Source organism: Pogoniulus pusillus, chromosome 8 (genome assembly GCF_015220805.1).
Source record: "Pogoniulus pusillus isolate bPogPus1 chromosome 8, bPogPus1.pri, whole genome shotgun sequence".
NCBI classification, from domain to species: domain Eukaryota; kingdom Metazoa; phylum Chordata; class Aves; order Piciformes; family Lybiidae; genus Pogoniulus; species Pogoniulus pusillus.
In genome coordinates, this window is record NC_087271.1 from 24,721,439 (window position 1) to 24,738,677 (window position 17,239).

The 17,239-nt window shown below is 50.6% G+C and overlaps 3 protein-coding genes across 9 annotated transcripts; 2 read left to right on the plus strand and 1 right to left on the minus strand.

The window, feature by feature from the left end:
* The first annotated feature begins 959 nt into the window (after positions 1–959).
* Positions 960–1,988, plus strand: LOC135177782 (uncharacterized). Its single transcript, XM_064148240.1, has 3 exons — positions 960–1,501; positions 1,621–1,753; positions 1,855–1,988. Exons 1-3 carry the CDS (start codon positions 1,151–1,153, stop codon positions 1,986–1,988), a joined length of 618 nt encoding a protein of 205 aa, XP_064004310.1. The 5' UTR covers positions 960–1,150.
* CCDC17 (coiled-coil domain containing 17) lies at positions 997–4,274 on the plus strand. Of its 4 annotated transcripts, none has more exons than XM_064147665.1 (7): positions 997–1,049; positions 2,097–2,156; positions 2,219–2,367; positions 2,448–2,570; positions 2,938–3,107; positions 3,412–3,557; positions 3,960–4,103. In XM_064147665.1, exons 1-6 carry the CDS (start codon positions 1,042–1,044, stop codon positions 3,541–3,543), a joined length of 642 nt encoding a protein of 213 aa, XP_064003735.1. In that variant the 5' UTR covers positions 997–1,041; the 3' UTR covers positions 3,544–3,557; positions 3,960–4,103. The 4 variants fall into 4 exon arrangements, with proteins under 4 accessions (XP_064003735.1, XP_064003736.1, XP_064003737.1 ...); XM_064147666.1 differs by having other exon boundaries at positions 2,237–2,367; XM_064147667.1 differs by lacking the exon at positions 3,412–3,557.
* A 25-nt stretch (positions 4,275–4,299) lies between these two features.
* On the minus strand, positions 4,300–16,348 carry NASP (nuclear autoantigenic sperm protein). 4 transcript variants are annotated; one of them, XM_064147662.1, is made up of 15 exons: positions 16,241–16,348; positions 15,061–15,111; positions 14,173–14,283; positions 13,546–13,626; positions 13,283–13,380; positions 11,677–12,579; positions 8,990–9,072; positions 8,450–8,526; positions 8,267–8,340; positions 7,034–7,222; positions 6,717–6,883; positions 6,257–6,310; positions 6,092–6,163; positions 4,976–5,107; positions 4,300–4,466 (listed from the first exon to the last, which is right to left on the minus strand). In XM_064147662.1, exons 1-15 carry the CDS (start codon positions 16,300–16,302, stop codon positions 4,413–4,415), a joined length of 2,208 nt encoding a protein of 735 aa, XP_064003732.1. In that variant the 5' UTR covers positions 16,303–16,348; the 3' UTR covers positions 4,300–4,412. The 4 variants fall into 4 exon arrangements, with proteins under 4 accessions (XP_064003732.1, XP_064003731.1, XP_064003733.1 ...); XM_064147661.1 differs by having other exon boundaries at positions 8,450–8,535; XM_064147663.1 differs by lacking the exon at positions 16,241–16,348 and adding an exon at positions 15,415–15,689 and having other exon boundaries at positions 8,450–8,535.
* Positions 16,349–17,239: the final 891 nt, after the last annotated feature.

Here is a 17,239-nt window from a genome sequence, read left to right on the forward strand (position 1 = left end):
AAATCCTTCCTAGCAAATCCATCCTGGTAGCCCCTGATAATGGGCAAATGTGATTGCTCAATGATTCCTGTCTGCCATAAGGAACCTGCCTACTGTGGGGACAGCAAAGTGTGATGGATGTGTGCTTAGAGCTCTTCCCTGCCCAACTTCCTTCAAGTTCTGTGCGTCTACCCTCTGGCAGCCTCTGCAGGGTGTAACTGCTGCTGAAACTTCCCAAGGCCTGCCTGCCTCTGGGAGGCAAATCTCCCTGAATCCAACAGCAGCTTTTTCCTGAGCAAATCGCCGATTATGACAGGTATCAGAAGTGGTGAAGTGAGAGGGTGTCCTTGAGCACCCCGTGAAGAGCTGGGGACAACGACCAAAGAAAGGGAGCTTGTTTCGGGAATGAGTGTGGCAATGAAAGGGAGCGGTAGAGGCTGCCGCAACACGGTTCAGAGTTTGCTTACTTAGCTTCAAGACTTAATACGGCTGTGAGCTCCTGCCAGAAGCAGGAAGGTGTCCTTCGGGGCTGGACTCCCAGCAGCAACTGATTTGTCATCATGGAAGAGAGCGCTGGGGGGTGACCGGGCAGCCGAAGAGGCCTCCTCCATCTTGTTGTCTGTGGCCTGTTCAGGTGGCCAAGCCAGGTGACATTTCCTTCCGCCCTTCCCGCGCCCGCGGCAGACAATGGGAAGGGCCGGACGCAGGGCTGCGCCCGTCCCAGCGTAGCAACGGTGGTGTTAAACACAGCGGCCGCCGCCACCCGGCAAGTCTGTGCCCGGGTCCGAACCCGCCCCGGAGGACGCCCCCGGCGGGAGGCCCCCTGTGCCCTGGAAGGGTGGTACTCTCGGTGATCCCCCCACCCCTTTGTGCCTTCCAGGGTACTGGGCATGGGGGGCTTCGCCTGCCCGCGCTGTCGCCTGGCTTTCAGCTCCTGGCCGCTGCTGCGGGCACACGAGGAGAAGCTGTGCCTCGGGCCGCCGGTGCCCAGCAGTACCCGACTGTCCGGGGCAGACCAGCCGCCGGTGGAGCGGGGTCTGGGCTCGGCGGGGAAGTCGCGGGATGCATCGGTAATGCAGAGCCGGGCCGGGCACAGGGAGCGCAGAGACTGCGCAGGGGCGCGGATGGGGACAAGGGCGGGTGCGAGGCCGGGGCGTACCGCAGCGAGGAAATGGGGGTCACAGCCACCCGGCCCAGCCTGAGCGAGAGGAGCTCCCCATCCTTCCGCGCTGCACCAGGCCGGCAGCTGTCGGTGCTTGTTTTGCCAAAGCCAAAGTTCATTCTGTTAATCTCCTTCCCCCCCCAATATCTTTCCGTTTTCGTCCATGAGGTCGAAGTGTCCCAGCATGGGGACCGTGCTGAGTCCCATCATCTGCTGGTGCTTCCCGGGCTTCGGCGGACCGAGCAGCCACAGCGGGGACCGGGGCGTGCTCGGGAGGGTCCCCTGGGGGCCGTGCTCACCCCGCAAGAGAGGGCCCTGCTCCACGCAGCCGACCCCGCTCCCCGGAGGCTGACAGCGGAGGTACGGCCAACCTTGCACCCCCAGGGGTGGACATCGGCACCCCGACCAGCTTCCTACACCCCAAGCCTCGGGGCTGGCGGAGTCCAGACTCTCTTACCCATTGCACCCCTTCTGTGCAGCAGGGAGAGCTGGGCCAGCCGCCAGCCCCACCACGGGGCCCTGGGCAGCAGCTGCAGGAGCTGCTGGAAGCCCACCAGCGCCATGTGGCCGAAATCCGGGCCAGAACCCAGGAGCTGGAGCAGCAGCGAGAAGGTGGTGCTGGCAGGGGGTTTGGGATGATAGGGAGATCCCTGTGGGATACAGTAACTCTTGGGCCGTGCTCAGCTCCCCCCGGGTCCCTCACTGTCCCGCAGGGCTGTGCCAGCGGCTGGCAGCACTGGGGAGCAGGGCGGCTGTGAACACCCACCCCGAGCAGGGGCAGCTGGAGACGGACGGAGACCGTGAGGCGCTCCAGGATCGTGTCAGACAGATAGCACTTGGGGGGTGAGCCCGGCAGAGAGAGCTCTGCAGCCCTCCAGGGCAGTACCCAGGGAGTGGAGTGCTCTCAGCCCCCCAACATTCACCACCTCCCCCTGTTTGCCTGTTTCGTCTCCAGGGCTGCACTCCGCCTCGACAATATCCTACCAGTCACCGGACCACTCGCCGCCGAGGCTAGGTAAGGCTCCGTGGGTGGTGGCAGCCCGAGCTGAGCATCTTGCCGAGCTCCAGCAGCGGCAGATTCTGGGGCTGCGGCAGGGCGCTGCGACTGTCCTACCTGCGCGGCGGAGGGCACGACCCGGACATCCTGGACCGGCTACTCCAACTCCAGATCGAGGCCATGGAGCTGGAGAATGGACCCACGAGGCTGCGTCGGGGAAAGAGGATGGGTAAGCGCCAATCTTTCATCCCCCAGCAGAACCTCTGGCTCCAGAGATGGCAACTAAGACACTCTTGGCTGTGCCAGCAGAGCCCCCTGGCACCGGCATGCGGGGCCTGGATGCGGCACTGCTGGCTGTGGAACTGGAAAACCGGCGGCTGGAAGATGAAGTCCTGGCACTGAAGGTCAGGAGGGAGAGGAGAGTCGATGCCGGTAGGTAATGGGTTACAGGGCGGGGGCGGGCAGCAGCTCCCACCTGCACCCCATTGCCCCTGATTGCCTCCGGGGCTGCAGCTGTCAGTGGATCCCCTGAGCTGCCACTGGCCCATGAAAATACGTGCAAGAGGCTACAAAACACTGCCCGAGGTGGGGTCTCTGTAGCTGCGGGGGCCTTGCACAGTTACAGCACTGAGGGAGGGGACAATGGTCCCTTAGATTTTGGGAGGAAACGAGGTGGGGAGACTCACAGCAAACAGCACAAGTGGGAAAGCCAGCAACCCCAAGGCAGTCGAGTGGGATTTGAGGGGAAAGGGCTGCTGAGGGAGTGCAAGCCCTAAGGTGAGGAATTCCTGTCCCCTAGGCTCACGGGCAGCCCAGTGGCATGCAGAGGAGCTGGCTCAGCTCCAGGCAGAGGTAGGGATGCTGCGACGCCACACGGAGTGGATGGGGCCACGGCTGCCCCCTGCCATCCTCCCACCCCCGGTGGCCCCCCAACTCCTGCCAAACCTGGCCCCACCACAGCTTTTTACGGTAAGAGCCTCATCCCAGTGCAATTTTCAGGTCTCCAGGGAAGGAGACAGGGTTGGGCTGCCACCCCAGGTGGCATAATGCAGGTGGAGGTATGAGCCTGGGGAGATGATTTGGAAACTGCTCCCTTGGCTGCAGCTGGGGACACAGAAATCTCATGGGGCCACGTTCACCAGGGCAGTCATCCCCCCTCAGGTGCCGAACCACAGGCTTGCTTCACTCTGCATGCTCACCACCATTGAGACAGGATGGCTTTCAGGAGGGGGACACTGGGCCTCCCCTCCCATTAACTTTTCTGCTTTCCCAGGAGTCTGCTGGGCCAGCACCGGCATCACGCAGCCCCGCAGCCCGCAGCCACCCTCCTCTCCCCTTCACCCTCCCACTGCCCCCCTTCGCAGCCCTGGAGGACCCCCCTCCCACTCGGGAGTCCCAGCTGTAACACAGACCTCAAAGGTGAGCCAGGAATGGGTCCTGTCCTTGCAGCAATGCCCTGGCAGTCCCAGCCTCTCTCCAAGCTGGAGTAGAAAATTAAGGCTTTTAATTAACTAAGAGTGACAAAGGGGGAATGGTAACATTTGTTCCAGCAGCAGGGACGGGGGCTTGTGACCCACTGCAGCAGTAGCACTGCGGCAGGGGTAGGTAGGTGAGGCCACTCCTGAGCCCAGAGAGGCTCCAAGCATTTCAGCAGCACCAAGGAACAGGGCCAGGCAAACCCTAAAGCCAGCAGTACCCACTTCAGGCTGCTTCTTGCCCCAGGACCATGCCCAGAGGCAGAGGAACTGCTTCAGCCTGTTTGCCAAGATGGCAGAGGGCAGGGAGGGGCACAGCCATATTTTTTCCCTTTTTCACATACAGGTCACTGCATCAGGCACATCCCCACAAGCCCTCTCAAGGGGAAGTCTGATAAGGCAGTCATAGCTCAGCCCTGGGAACCAGCAAAACCCACCCCTATGTGGAAGGCTATGTGCTACATGTTTAATAAACATGCTTCAGCCTGTGGCTTCTTGTTTTTGTACATCTCCCCAGCCTTGCCACCTCCACAAGCTTCCCAAGCATGAACAGAAGGATAATGAAGGAGTACACTAAAGGGGTGGAGCTGTGCCCCTGCTCACCCAGTAGGAAGGATGAAGGGTGCAGGGGCCAGACAAGCACTTCAGTCCTTCCTAGCCTAACAAGTGACTCAAGGCAAGCAACATATGCTTACAATCTTTATTGAAGTCATACAAAAGTTGCCAAAAAGTGAAAAAATACACTATATACAAAACCATTTTCCTTGCAAGGAGAGGAGTGTCTCAGGTTAAAGAATTATCATACTGTGCTTTCAACTGCAGCCCCTGATTCTGCTTGTGGCCTTTTCTCTGTCTAAAAGAAAAGAAAAGGTTTTGGTTTTTAACAAGATGACACTGCCTTACAGCACCAGTTCATGCAGCAGTTCAAGGTTTTTGTCATTTGAAGACTTATTGTCTGTGCTTTGCTGGTCTTCAGAGTCCAACCCATTCTAAAATACTGATATTAACAACTGTAGCCCAGGTGGTCAGTTATTAAAACCTAGGAGTATTTAAAAAATAAGAAATACTGGGGGAAGAGACCCTGGGCTGTAGTTCAGCCCCACCCAAACACCCAGTATTTGTTTCTGCCCCACCCCCCCAGGTTCAAATCTCCACAGGTGGCATCCTTCCAGCCCACACAGTGTCACACATCATGGTATAACATGCATCTTGCCATCTAGGTAACACTTCCCACCTCATCTGAGAAGCCTGTGAAGACCAGCAGACAATAAAACCAGTACATCTACCGGGCACAAACCCGTGCCTGAAAAGAGGGAAGGGGGTAAAATAAACACAGCAGAGACTCCTGACTCAGCTGCCCACCTCCTCTTCTATTTTTTCTGCAATGTCTTTTCCACTGGGGGCAGCATCACCACCACCACCATTGACAGCTGGCTCCTGTTTAGATTTTTTGGCTTCATTGTCTCCCTGTGGAGTCTCTTCCTCTGGTTTCCTCTGAAGATAAAATAGTGTAAAGTTTAATTTGTACCTAGTGAAGGATTTTCCAATTAGCATCCAGATGTCATAGCACATTGTCTATGCAGCCTCTGCTTGCCAGATACATGATGAACTTCAGTGTTAGAAGGTTCAACCAAAGGCTGAAGCTTTAGTACAGAGGTCTCAACCACAAAGCACTTCCAGTAAGACATCGTGTAGGTGCTAGCATCTATAGTGCTGAATTAACCCCTAGAGTTTGGTAAGGAACCATGCAACTGCTGAGCCAGGTAAAACAGGGTAGATTGATTTAGGGCACTTAGAATCACCTGTGTAAAGCACATCAGAGCTACTCCAGGCACACCTAGGCTGGAAGAGGCCGATATAATACACAACACACAAAACAAAACTGAAGATACTACAGCAGATAGCTTCAGTTACATTAGCAAACAGCTCTGGAGAAAGACCTTTAAAAGGAGTTTAGTGTTCCACACACGATCTCTTTCAGAGGCACTTTATCACCACTACCATCAGACTGGCTTTGCTGTTAGAATTCCATTCTCCATTTCCACTTGGAAAGAAGGGAACCCAACTCAGGCTGATTACCTGCTCTTTTCTTAAGCTTTGTAGGCCACCTGCTCTTCTGGCACATCCTCAGCTGAGGAAGGCACACATTCAGAGACCACCTGTAGAAGCCAAACAACTCCACCCTGAAGTTAAACCAGACAACTCCACCCTGAAGTTAAACCAGTCTGGGTCAGGCAGGGTGCTGAAGCACCAAGAACAGTCTCCTGGAGACCAGATAGTTCCCTGACTGATCGGTTCCCAGTGGAAAGGAGTTTTGTGAACTGTTTCTGGTTTTAAAGTGTTGGGTGGTAGTTGTTTCTTTCTTTCCAATTACAGAACTAAGTTAAGAAAAAAGCTTCAAGCCAAGAAATTCCAATTACAGAGAGCAAGCCAATGGCACTTTAAACAGTTGGTTCAACCAGTTGTTTCTGGACTCACCTTTTTTCTGACTAGATGAGAGATGTCTGTAACACACTGAGATGCACCATCACCTGCTTTTCTTACTGGGATCTGTTACAAGACAGACATTAACAAGTAAGTAACAGCAAACAATAACCTTTGGAGATGACAGAAATTATCAGCATCCATATTAATTCAACTTACTGTGGAAACAGAACCACTTCCTTCACTCTGTGCAAAACCAGATGTAGTTCCAACCTTAAGTAAAATAGAAACAGTCAAGAAGTTCTGTCAAGACCAGAGATGCCAGTTTAGAAAGGCACAGAAAACCCAACTCCTTATCTCAGTGCTGCATTCCACACACACAGGACAGATGCAACACTCAGCCCATTCTCCCATTTGGCCGACCAGCCTAGACATATTAAACTGCTCTAAGGCCATCAAATTCCAGTTTAGTTTGCAACAATTAATGTCAGGGGATTTACTAAATCTGTTTAGCTGTCAGTTGCCTCGATTTCCTTCTCATAATCAGAGCCTAACATTTATGAGCAACCACCAGCCCCCAGTCTGTATGATCAAGTGTGAGCTCCTCCCATCACTGGGTTTACTTGCAACTTTCACTGAAGGAATGCTTAGTTAGAAGGAAAACACAGGACACACTAACCAGAGTAGCTTTCAGGGCCAGCTCAGCTACTCTTGCACTCTTTTGGGACTCCTTTGAATCTTCTATCTTCTCTTTGATTTCAGGAAGCAGTCCCTTCAGTTCTTCAATCTCCTTCTCATCCTCAGGGGACCCACTCTCTGCCTTCTTTATCCGTTCAGTAAGCATTGCTAGGATGAAACAGTTATGGAAAAAAGCCTCAACACAAAGTAACTGTCCAGCTATCAATATCCACACCTAACTACTTTCAAAGCAGTCAAAGCCTGCCATGTCTTGTGAGAGCTCTGGCATTCATTAGGCAGTTCCAGAAATCCACTTACCCATCCTCTTGTCAATGACTTCCACAGATTTCCCAAACTGCACAACAGCCTCATCAAATTGGCTGTTGTAGTGGTAGGCCAGTGCCAGCTGGTAGTGGCTCTCAGCAAGCAGGCGGTCATGAGCCTCCAGGTACTTCTGCTGCAGGGCCAGGCAGGCCTGAAACTCTTCTATAGCCTGAGTGTAGTTTTCTGCAGGAAAAAACCATGAGGCCCTTACCAACCATACTCAACCACAAGCAAAATACAACCTCACATTCAGTGACCCATGATTTTATTATGCTTAGATACAGCATGAACACAGACCCGGCAATGAACACAGCAATCTCGTTCAGCAATAGGCTGCTTTCAGATCAAGTGACAACACTGCCTCCCTCCTCAGATTTTCAGCCCAGTTCTTCTGGTTCTCTCAAAGGTGCTTTTATCTGTTTGCAGCAACACAGTAACCTAAGCAGCCAAGTCAAAACCAGGCATGCAAATTCTGGTATTTCACCTGCTACAAGCAATTGAATCTAACTGGTCACAACTTGAATTTAGAGCTAAGGGCAGTTCCCTGCTACCTTCCAGTCAAACCTTCCATTGTGTGTGTTTTGTGTCACTAGAATACAACCCTCATTTGGTAGCCCTGGTCCTGCTAACCTGTTGCATTATTTGCAATGCTCACCATGAAGATTACACTGTACTTGGTTTTTAAAAGATGAAAACACATTAAGTGAAGGGCAGGTAAGATGCTTTAGAAGCCACAAACCTGGGGCTTGCTTCCCACTCCTTTTTTTCTGCTGCAACAAACTTTCCTAACCATACCCTGGGATTTTGGAAAGTCTAACAGTCAACCATTTTTTGTTTGCAGTCTCTATGTTCTGGAAGTGGCATGGAACTGACACCTGCACTCAGTGCCTCATGACAGTCCAACATGAACATGTCCCAGATTTCTCAAGCTGACCACACCTTGCCTGTAAAGCAGAGCACAAGGCTGGTTTTGACCTGCTAACACATAACTTAACTTATTCCTCTAAGATTTTAATGTTCTAGAGAACCATGGACTATCTATCCTTTTAAGGCACCAGCTTCTTCAGCCATTGATTCCAAAGCTTCCCACCTGGCTGCAATCTCATAGAGAGACAAAGTCTACTTTGTTTTCACCACAACAGCTCTAACTCACTTCCATTTATTTTAAAATACAAGCAATGGAATGTGGAACCAAACACTTTGTACGTGAGAATTAAGATGTCTTACCAGATTCAATGCTAACTTCTCCTAACTTTAGATGAGCTTGAGCTGCATGGAGCTGAGCTTCCTTTGTTTCTTGTCTGAATAAAGAAAAAACCACAAGCAGATCAGAATTCACCAACTGCTTATAGCACACAATTTACAAAGAGTTTCTCTAGCACTCTTCCAAATCAGGACTTAAGTCTTTACCTCTTGTAGATAACTTTTGCTAACTCCAGCATGTCCCAGGCTAGCTCAAGATTTCCAATTTCATCTTCCTCACTTTCCTGTAAAGACTAGAAATATGTTAGAGATTCAGTGACTTGGTTATATACTGCATCAAGCAACAACACTGAGTTTCCATGCAGTGCTGTCGAGGAATAAGTTTCTTCAAGAGGAAGAAGTTTACCACTACAAGGAAAGAACAAACCCCACACATGCCAAAGTTATTGCATCAATTGAGACTTTGCCTGTAGTGAAGATGTTTGAGGTCAAGCAAAAGCTTATACTGTTGATCAACAAGCCCTTGATTTTTGTTTTCCCCAATAACTGACAGGGCACTGAGCACCAGCATAATCCCAACTGCAGGATTTAAGGTGCTACTTAGATGAACCTAAGGCTAAATAAAGGGGTTGGAGTTCCACTTTTATTCAAATGAGCTTTGTGAGCTTTTACAAGGGCATTAATGTGACATGTAGACCAACTCTACACTCTTCCATGAGCATGGATAGCAGAACTCAGCAGCCTCACCTTGTCTTCCACTGTCAATTCATTTTCCTTATCATCATCAGCTTTATCATTTTCTTTATCTTCCTCATCAGATTCTTCTGTTTCTGCAAGGCAAGCGGATGAATGAGAACACTTACTGAATGCTTGTTGATATTACACCTGCTTCACATGAAGTCAGGCAAAATACAGCCTTCCCTTACCCTTCCAGTGGTGGGTTAGATGTGTTAAAGACCACAAGTCTACATTAAATTCACAGCAGCAGCCATCTTGCTGAAAGCATTAGGCACTGCAAAGCAGCTCCAAGCTACCTTAGTCCTTGTCCCAGGTTTAACATCATACTGTTTAGGATGAAAACTCACATAGGACCGGCTCCCACAAATATATTGCAAGGTCCCAGTGAAGCCCTCAGATTCTGAGCAGCCCTGGAGGTACCAGTCAGCTGCTGGACTTTGTGCTACAGATAACAGCTGTTTTCAGCAAGATAGCTGCCAAACTGTGTACAAATAAGACTGCTTCTGAATTTGTGTTCCTCATGTCAGAGATTTAAGTGGCAATGTTCTCAGTGAACCTGCTATTGTCTAGCACTGATTTGACTTCTGATGCTGTACAGGAGAACGGCATGATCTAATCTACCAGTAAACATATCTTGGGAAAGTATGCAGTGAAGGAGCATGGCCAGTAACTTTAGAGGACTGGTTGGAGTGCAATGCTAAATTAGCATTTAATTCTTACACTGTGGCTGCTAAATCCAGAATAACAGCAGCTTTGTGGGGTGGAGGGTAGAAAACCTCTGAGCTCATTGCACCAACTGCCCAAAACCACACACCTACCACTGAGGGGGGCAAACCTTTAAGTCTGAGACTATCTCAAACCAAGATAAAGCAGAAGAGATATTAGGATTTAAATATTAAGGAGTCTGGAAAGATGCAGCACCAGACCAGGATGCTCTGGAATGTCCTCACATTAGCAGTTGGGGAAAAAAAAAACCAGCAGTTAATGTAGAGTAGGAGGGCTCTGCAGAGTGACCTGGGCAGGCTTGATAGATGGGCACATGTCCAATGCCACATTTCAACAAGTACTGGGTTCTGCAGTTTGGCCACAACAGCCCCATGCAGTGCTACAGGCTGGGGACAGTGGCTGAAGAGCAGCCAGGGACCTGGTGGTGCTGGTTGACAGCAGCTGAACATGAGCCAGCAGTGTGCCCAGGTGGCCAAGCAGGCCAATGGCATTCTGGCCTGTACTGGGAACAGTGTGGCCAGCAGGACCAGGAAAGTCCTTCTGCCTCTGTACTCAGCACTGGTTAGGCCACACCTTGAGCACTGTGTCCAGTTCTGGGCCTCTCAAATTAAGAAAGATGCTTGAATGTGTTCAGAGAAGGGTAACAAGGCTGGTGAGGGGGGCTGGAGCACAGCCCTGTAAGGACAGGCTGAGAGACCTGGGGGTGTTTAGCCTGGAAAAGAGAATACTCAGGGCAGATCTTATTGCCCTCTACAACTACCTGAAAGAAGGCTGTAGCCAGGTGGGGTTTGTCTCTTCTCCCAGGCATTCAGTGACAGAACAAGAGGACACAGTCTCAAGCTGCACCAGGGCAGGTTTAGGCTGGATGTCAGGAAGAAGTTTTTCCACAGAAAAAGTGATTGGCATTGGAATGGGCTGCCTGGGGAGATGGTGGAGTCCCCATCCCTGGAGGTGTTTAAGAGGAGGCTGGATGAGGCACTTAGTGCCATGGTTTAGTTAATTAGAAGGTGTTAGGTTGGACTCAATCTTGAAAGTCTTTTTCAACTGGGTTAATTCTGTGTGATTCTGTGTATGTGTAAGCATCCTCTCACAGGAAGATACTCACACTCTGTCCAGACAGACACTTTGCTAGGCAGCTGTTCCACCATTAAGTGTTCACTGTGCTCAGCAGCACAAATCCCTTTAGTGTCCAGAACAATTTACTCTGCATATTTGCTGCTCCTAAAATAAAGTTCTTTCTGTGAAGCTGAGATTCAGTTTCAGTTATCAGCTTGTTAATTAACTAGTTTAACAGAAAGCACTGGCCAGCTAAGACTATGCAAGTAATGTTTCAGTGAAGTATACAAGTTTTACAAGGTTCCTTTAAGAGTATCCTGAAGCAGGGAAGCAGAATGGCAGAAAAAAGCCAGCTAGCTGGAAGACTACTAGATAGCAGCAGCAAGCCTTCAGGTTCCAGGTCAAACTAAGTTTAGATATGCTAACAAAACTCACTTGTAATTGCCACCAGAAATGGAGAGCTCCTTTCCCCCACCAAAAGCAAATATACTATTTTGTTATGTATTCAGCTGTTTGTATTTTTCTGCTCCACTGTTGTGAAATAAGTTAGTCATAACCAGAGGCAACTTGTGCTTCAAGTTATTTGAAGGTTAGTGCAGTAAACCCAGATGCATGCAAGTGAACATCCATTCAGTATTCTCCACCAGCCTGGCCATTACTTACATATTTCACAGGGCTGTTTAGTTTGCTTTCACATCAGATTTGCTTTGCAGTTAGTTAAGCGTTAGTCTAAAGAGACTACTCACTATGCCTTGACACTTTACTTGGATGTAAAATCCTTCAAGAGCCCATTTACTGTGCCTTTTCCTTACTCTAAGGCAAACAGAAAATTCTGAATGGAACACTTTGTACCCGTGGTTAGCCAAATTCATCAAGTCATCCACCCACAAGTATTTTTCTCCTCTCACTGTTACCTTCTCCCTCTTCCATTAGGTCATCTTTCTCTTCTTTCTCTACCTTAGCACCTTCACTCTCTTCCATCAGGTCATCTTTCTTTTCCTCTTTCTCTAACTTAGCAGCTACTTCAGCCTTTTCCTCCATGCCATTGGATGGATCTTTGCCCTCTGTGGGCAGAGGTTCCTTTGAGGACTCTCTCTCTTTAGATTCATCAGGTTTCTCTTCTGTAGCTGTCTCTAATGGCTCTTGTTTCTCCTCCACCTTTTTCTCTTCGGCTGCTTCTGCTTTACCTTCCACAGCTTTCTGCTCCACAGCAACTGCTGCCTGCACTTCTGCTACTTCCTCCTCTTCCACAGCTGTCTCTGCCTGCCCTTCTACAGCCTCTCCCTTTTCCACAGATGGCTCCTTTTCTATAGCTTCTGCTGTCTGCTCTTCCACCTCTTTCTTGCCTTCTGCAGCTGCTTCTCCAGCTTCAGTCTCTTCCACAACTGTCTCTCCAGCTTCAGACTCTTCCACAACTGCCTTTCCCTCCTTGTCCAAAACCTCTGTTCTCTCCTCCTGAGTGGTCTTTTCTACCTTGTCCTCAGGCATCATCTTCTGCTCTTTTTCTGCTACCTCCTCTTCCATAGCTGACTCTTCTTTTACAGCCTCCTTTTCCACAGCTACTTGTGGCTTCTGCTCTTCTGAAGCTGTGTCTTCATCCACAGAAACATCCATCTTCTCTTCAGCCTCTTCAAGATTTTTCTCTTTATCAGCAGTTGCTTCTGTTGGTTTTCCTTCTGCAACCTCTTTAATTTCAATGTTCTCCTTTTTGATTTCCTTCTCAGACAGCGCTGGAGACTCTTCTGTAGCCTTTTTGGCCTCTTCTTTATCCCCCATGGCGTTATATACCTGCTCTCTCAACTCCTCCCTTGCTTCTTCTACATGATTGAGGAAGCATAAACATTTCTCCGAGTTTAGTGATAAACACATTATCAATGGGCATGGACAACACCACCCTCAGACCCTCCAGTGTGTTGCTCTGTCATCAAGTTAGACAACAATCTTAAAAGCTCCGTTTTCAATGTGCAAGGAATTGGGATACAACCAACATTAATGACTTGAATTAAGCAAATCCCTTCCCCAGGCTGCATTATTGCAAGCGGCTGCTCAAGCAGTGTGCGGTTTGGCGCGGTAGCGTTTTTAGTCACAGCTAAGCAAGAGGTGCCAGCATCTTAACAGTCTGGATTGACAGGAATTCCTGTGTTATCTCCAGATGCAATTAGTGACAAACTTACTGTTCTTGGACTTTGCAAACTTCCAACCTTCCTACTACACACACTGTACTACTTACAATGTTACCAAGCAGTTCAAGTCAACTGTGAAGCTTAAAGAATTAAGGCTGAATGCTGTGTTTCAGGGCACAGACATCTGATGACCCTTTACACATGCTTTCAGTGATCAGATCCTTGCAACTCTTAGATGTTTTGTTCAAGCTCTAAGCAAGTTTAGAAGACTAAAGAAATAAATCATCCATTCAGGCTGCTGACTTGAAACAGGCTACCTAAGATATCAATGGATCAAACTTGGACCTTTTAGAGAAGAAAAGTTTGGTGCCTCTACATGGGAGACAGCTTTACATACCATCAACAGTTGGTAAAGCTGAATCATCTTCAACCTTTTCTCCTTCCTCTTCAACCTGCACTCCTTCTAAGGCATTTCCCAACACACCATTTTCCATCCTAAAGGGAGCAGAAGTTTGTTATCCCTTAGCTCTTGTGACAGTAATATCTACCCCACCCAGTGCAGTTCTGCATATATAAAGTTCCAGTGTAACCATGTCAATGCAATGGTGAAGTTCTGTTATATCAGGCAAAGTCTTAATCAAATGGGAACTATTTGTATACCTTGCCAACTCCAGGAGAGATTTTCCATAGTAAAAAAAAGCTTCTGCACACTCATCCGCTGTCTCACCATACTTTTTGCCCCTACAAAAACAATGAAGAATTATTTCCCTGCTTCTACTTCAGATTTTGATACATGAACCTGAAGACTAGAACGTCATGGACAGGACAAACCTGTTTCTTGGCTCGCCTCCCATTGTTTTGAACAAGTGTTAAAAGCTCTTCTCACTTTACTTGAGATGGTTCTCAAACATCCAAAGCAAATTAATCTAACCCACAAAGAGGCATCATCCTCAGACACTGGTCAGGACTAGTAAACAAGATACTAGCAAGTATCATTAGTCCGTTATTTTCATATTGGCAGACACCAAAACCATACATTGCAAAATGTAAGATCCTTTTTCCCAGTTAGGGAGCTGCACTGGCAATTGCTATTACAAAACCTGTCTAAATCACACACTACCACATTGTTTAATACCACAGTTAATTGAAGTCATTCATCCTCTCCTTGACTGTTACAAATATAGCAGCATATGCAATTAAAAAAAAAACAAATGATTTTCCCTTTGTAAGCCACAAAAACATAGCCAAGCCCTAGAAAAATACACAGAAATACATTTTACTACTCACAGTATGCTTGCAGCTTCCTGGAATGCATTAACAGCAGCTGGAATATTTCCCATTACCAAGTGTTTCTGTCCTAAACCCAAAAGTTTCTTTGATTCTCCATCCACATCCATACTGGAGAGAAAAAAAACAATTGTTAAAAGAGTCAAATGCAGGACTCTGTTGGTTTCCATAGTAACTTCACATCCAGCTTTCAAAACCAAGTTGCTTATGTAAGAGTTGCATACATTACACTGACTGCAACTATTGGGGCAGTGGTGGGGAACAGGATGCAATAAGAAAGTTCGTTGTAGTTGCTTCAATCTAAACTAACTTTTAGTTCTGACAGCCAAAGACAGATTAATTTCAATCAACTACTCTAAGAAGCAGGTATTGAAATCTCCTATGACTAAGGATGCTAAAGAACATACTTTAGAAGTTGCACAGCAACACAACACTGAGCACTGTAGTGTTTCACCAAACTCTGATGGCAGCTGTGACAAGAACAATAAAGCCAAGCTATGACTTCACATAGCATGATGGATTTGAGAAGGATGGATTCACATCTTGGTTTCAAATCTCACATAGTTCCATTTCCAGAAGTTCCACTCCTATCTGTTTCACTGGCCTAGGACAAGAGGGGCTGCCCACAGGAGTACTACAATATGCCAGCCACATACTTGTACTTAGCCAGCAATAACTCACCGATTGTGAGCTTCCTAAACAAAAGCTAGTACTTCTGTATTTGTAAGTCCCTCTAAGTTTTGTTGCATCAGATTTGAGCAGACTGCTGGATGAGCACAAGTTTTTAGCATCTACAGCCATCAGTCAAACTTCCAGTCTAACCGATTTGAAGTTCCACTCAATAATCCTTAGATTTCTTTAGTAACTGACAACTCTGTCTAATCTCACCTGTCTGCCTTGTCTGTGGATGTGGAAGGAGTTGACAATTCCTCTTCCATCCTGAAAATGAAATATTAGGTAAGTATTTACAACAGGCCACCCAGTTCACAGCAGGAGCTGAGCCCTCGCAGGCATGAAACCAGAGCCAGGAGCAGCGCTTGCGTTCACTCGTCTAGAGCGAGCTCTCACACTGGCTCACTCTGCTGGCCAGGTTCCGGAGATAGTAATTTCAGTTTTGGTTTTTGTTTCAATGAAAGACTGTTAGAAAAGCATTTACTTTCATGCTCAGGTTACACGGGACTACACCTGGCCAGCAGGTCTCGCCCACCCTTGCCAGCCTGCATCCAAATGACCCATCCGCACCCTGGATCCCCAGGCAAATCCGCAGGACGGTACAAGCCGCAAAGCTGCCCGTTTTCACACCGCGTTCCACTCAGAGAACTGGGGATGTGCAGAAGCCCGTCTGCAGGGAGCTCGGGACTACCCGCCCGGCAGACGGTCCTCGGCAGCAGCGAGGCAGCCACCGCGCAGCCCGGGCCAGCGGCTGACAGCCAAGGCAGGCGGCAGAGGGAGGCCGGGGGCGGCGCCGCAGAGGTAGCCGGGCGGAACAAAGGCCGGGCGAAGCGGGCAGCGGCCGCGGCCCCCCCACGGCTCGCAGACAATGGGCGCCTTTCCCGCCTTCCGCCAGCCCCGCCCCCGCCATTGGCGCCAAACCCCGGCGGCGGCTCCTGACGGGCTGCGAGCCCCGCGTCACGTGGCGCCGCAGGACCGCCTCCCCCCGTCCCCCCGCCGCCCCGCCCGCCCCACGGGCCGGCTCCGCGGCGTCGGCTGCCCCCAACAAAGATGGCAGCGCCGCGCAGAGGTCACGTGGCGCCCCGCGCGAGCGGAGCGGGCCCAGCTGGCGCGGGAGGAGCGGGGCAGCGCGTACGGACACCGCGGGGAGGGGGAGAGGGGCGCGGAAGGATAACGGGGGGCTGGGGTGGGGGCGGGGTGGAAAGGGGAGAGTTGCGAGCCCGACCAGCACCCCCAGTCCTGCCCCCCAAAGGAAGTCCTGCCCGTCGGCCCCTTACACAACCACCCCCAGCCTGGTCACCCCGCAGCGCGAAAGCGGCCCCATCTCTCCCGCTGCCTCCCCCGCGCCTCCCCGACACGCACACACCGTGACCGGGGCCGAGGCGCGCGGCCCTACCTAGTCGGTGAGGCCGGCGCGGGCTCAACACAAGAGGGAGCGGCGACGGCCGAAGATTGCATAGAAGCTGCTGGAGAGAGGGGCGGCGGCGGCAGAGTGCAGACCCCTACCCCTCCGGCTGCCTATATACCCCCCAGGACACGCCCCGGCCCGCCTCGCGGCGCGCGCACGCCGCGGGGGGACTACTGCTCCCGGCATGCCCCGCGCCGGCATTCCGCGGAACACTGGGGCGGCGTCGCGCGGCGCTCACTGGGAAATGTAGTCCCGGGCGGCGGATGGTGCTGCTGGGCCGCGAGGCCTGCTGGTAAGTGTAGTGCCTGCGGAGGCGCAGGGATCGCCGGGAAGCGCAGGTCCTCAGCGCCGCGGCGGCATCATGGTAAGTGTAGTCCGCACCTCACGGCCTGGCCCCAGCCGCCAGGTCCGCGGCCCCCTCCTCGAGGCAAGGTGGACATATCGTGAGGTGGAAGCCGCGGGAAAAGGGCCTGCCCCAACGGCGGGGCGGCCTCTGCGGGCCGGGCTCCATAAGGGCAAGCTGTGGCCGTGCCTTCCTCCCGGGTCACGGCCCCAGAGGCTGTGGCCTGGCACTGCCTTCACAGGCAGGGCCCTCCTTCATCACTGCTCAGAACACAGGCAGATCTCTAGCACGCTGACACACTGTGGGCTGATCCCGAGCTGAGACAAGCATCCATTAACAGTGGTGCACATCTAACTACACCGCCAGCCTGTTACTTGAAGAGCTTGCTCTGGCATAATCTCATCACATTCAATCACACCCTAAGGCTGCATACTAAGAAGATGGAGTCAGGCTCTTCCCAGTGATGCCCAGTAACAGGAAAAGGGGCAGTGAGTGGAAGCTGAGCATAGGAAGTTCCATGGAGACATGAGGATTTTTTTCACTGTGAGGGTGACAGAACACAGGAACAGGCTGCATGGGAGGGTGTGAAGTCTCCCTCTCTGAACACATTCAAAACCCATGTGGATGTGTTCCTGTGTGATCTG

Coding starts and splice junctions, on each gene's coding strand:
- CCDC17 (XM_064147665.1), top strand. Junction 2,368..2,447: donor GCGTCGGGGAAAGAGGATGG/GTAAGCGCCAAT, acceptor CTGTGCCAGCAG/AGCCCCCTGGCACCGGCATG. Junction 3,108..3,411: donor CCCCACCACAGCTTTTTACG/GTAAGAGCCTCA, acceptor CTGCTTTCCCAG/GAGTCTGCTGGGCCAGCACC.
- LOC135177782 (XM_064148240.1), top strand. CDS start 1,151: ATGGGGGTCACAGCCACCCGGCCCAGCCTGAGCGAGAGGAGCTCCCCA. Junction 1,502..1,620: donor CCCGGAGGCTGACAGCGGAG/GTACGGCCAACC, acceptor CCTTCTGTGCAG/CAGGGAGAGCTGGGCCAGCC. Junction 1,754..1,854: donor GCTGGAGCAGCAGCGAGAAG/GTGGTGCTGGCA, acceptor ACTGTCCCGCAG/GGCTGTGCCAGCGGCTGGCA.
- NASP (XM_064147661.1), bottom strand. CDS start 16,302: ATGCAATCTTCGGCCGTCGCCGCTCCCTCTTGTGTTGAGCCCGCGCCG. Junction 6,884..7,033: donor AGTCATTGACAAGAGGATGG/GTAAGTGGATTT, acceptor GTTTCATCCTAG/CAATGCTTACTGAACGGATA. Junction 6,164..6,256: donor GAAGTGGTTCTGTTTCCACA/GTAAGTTGAATT, acceptor GTCTTGTAACAG/ATCCCAGTAAGAAAAGCAGG.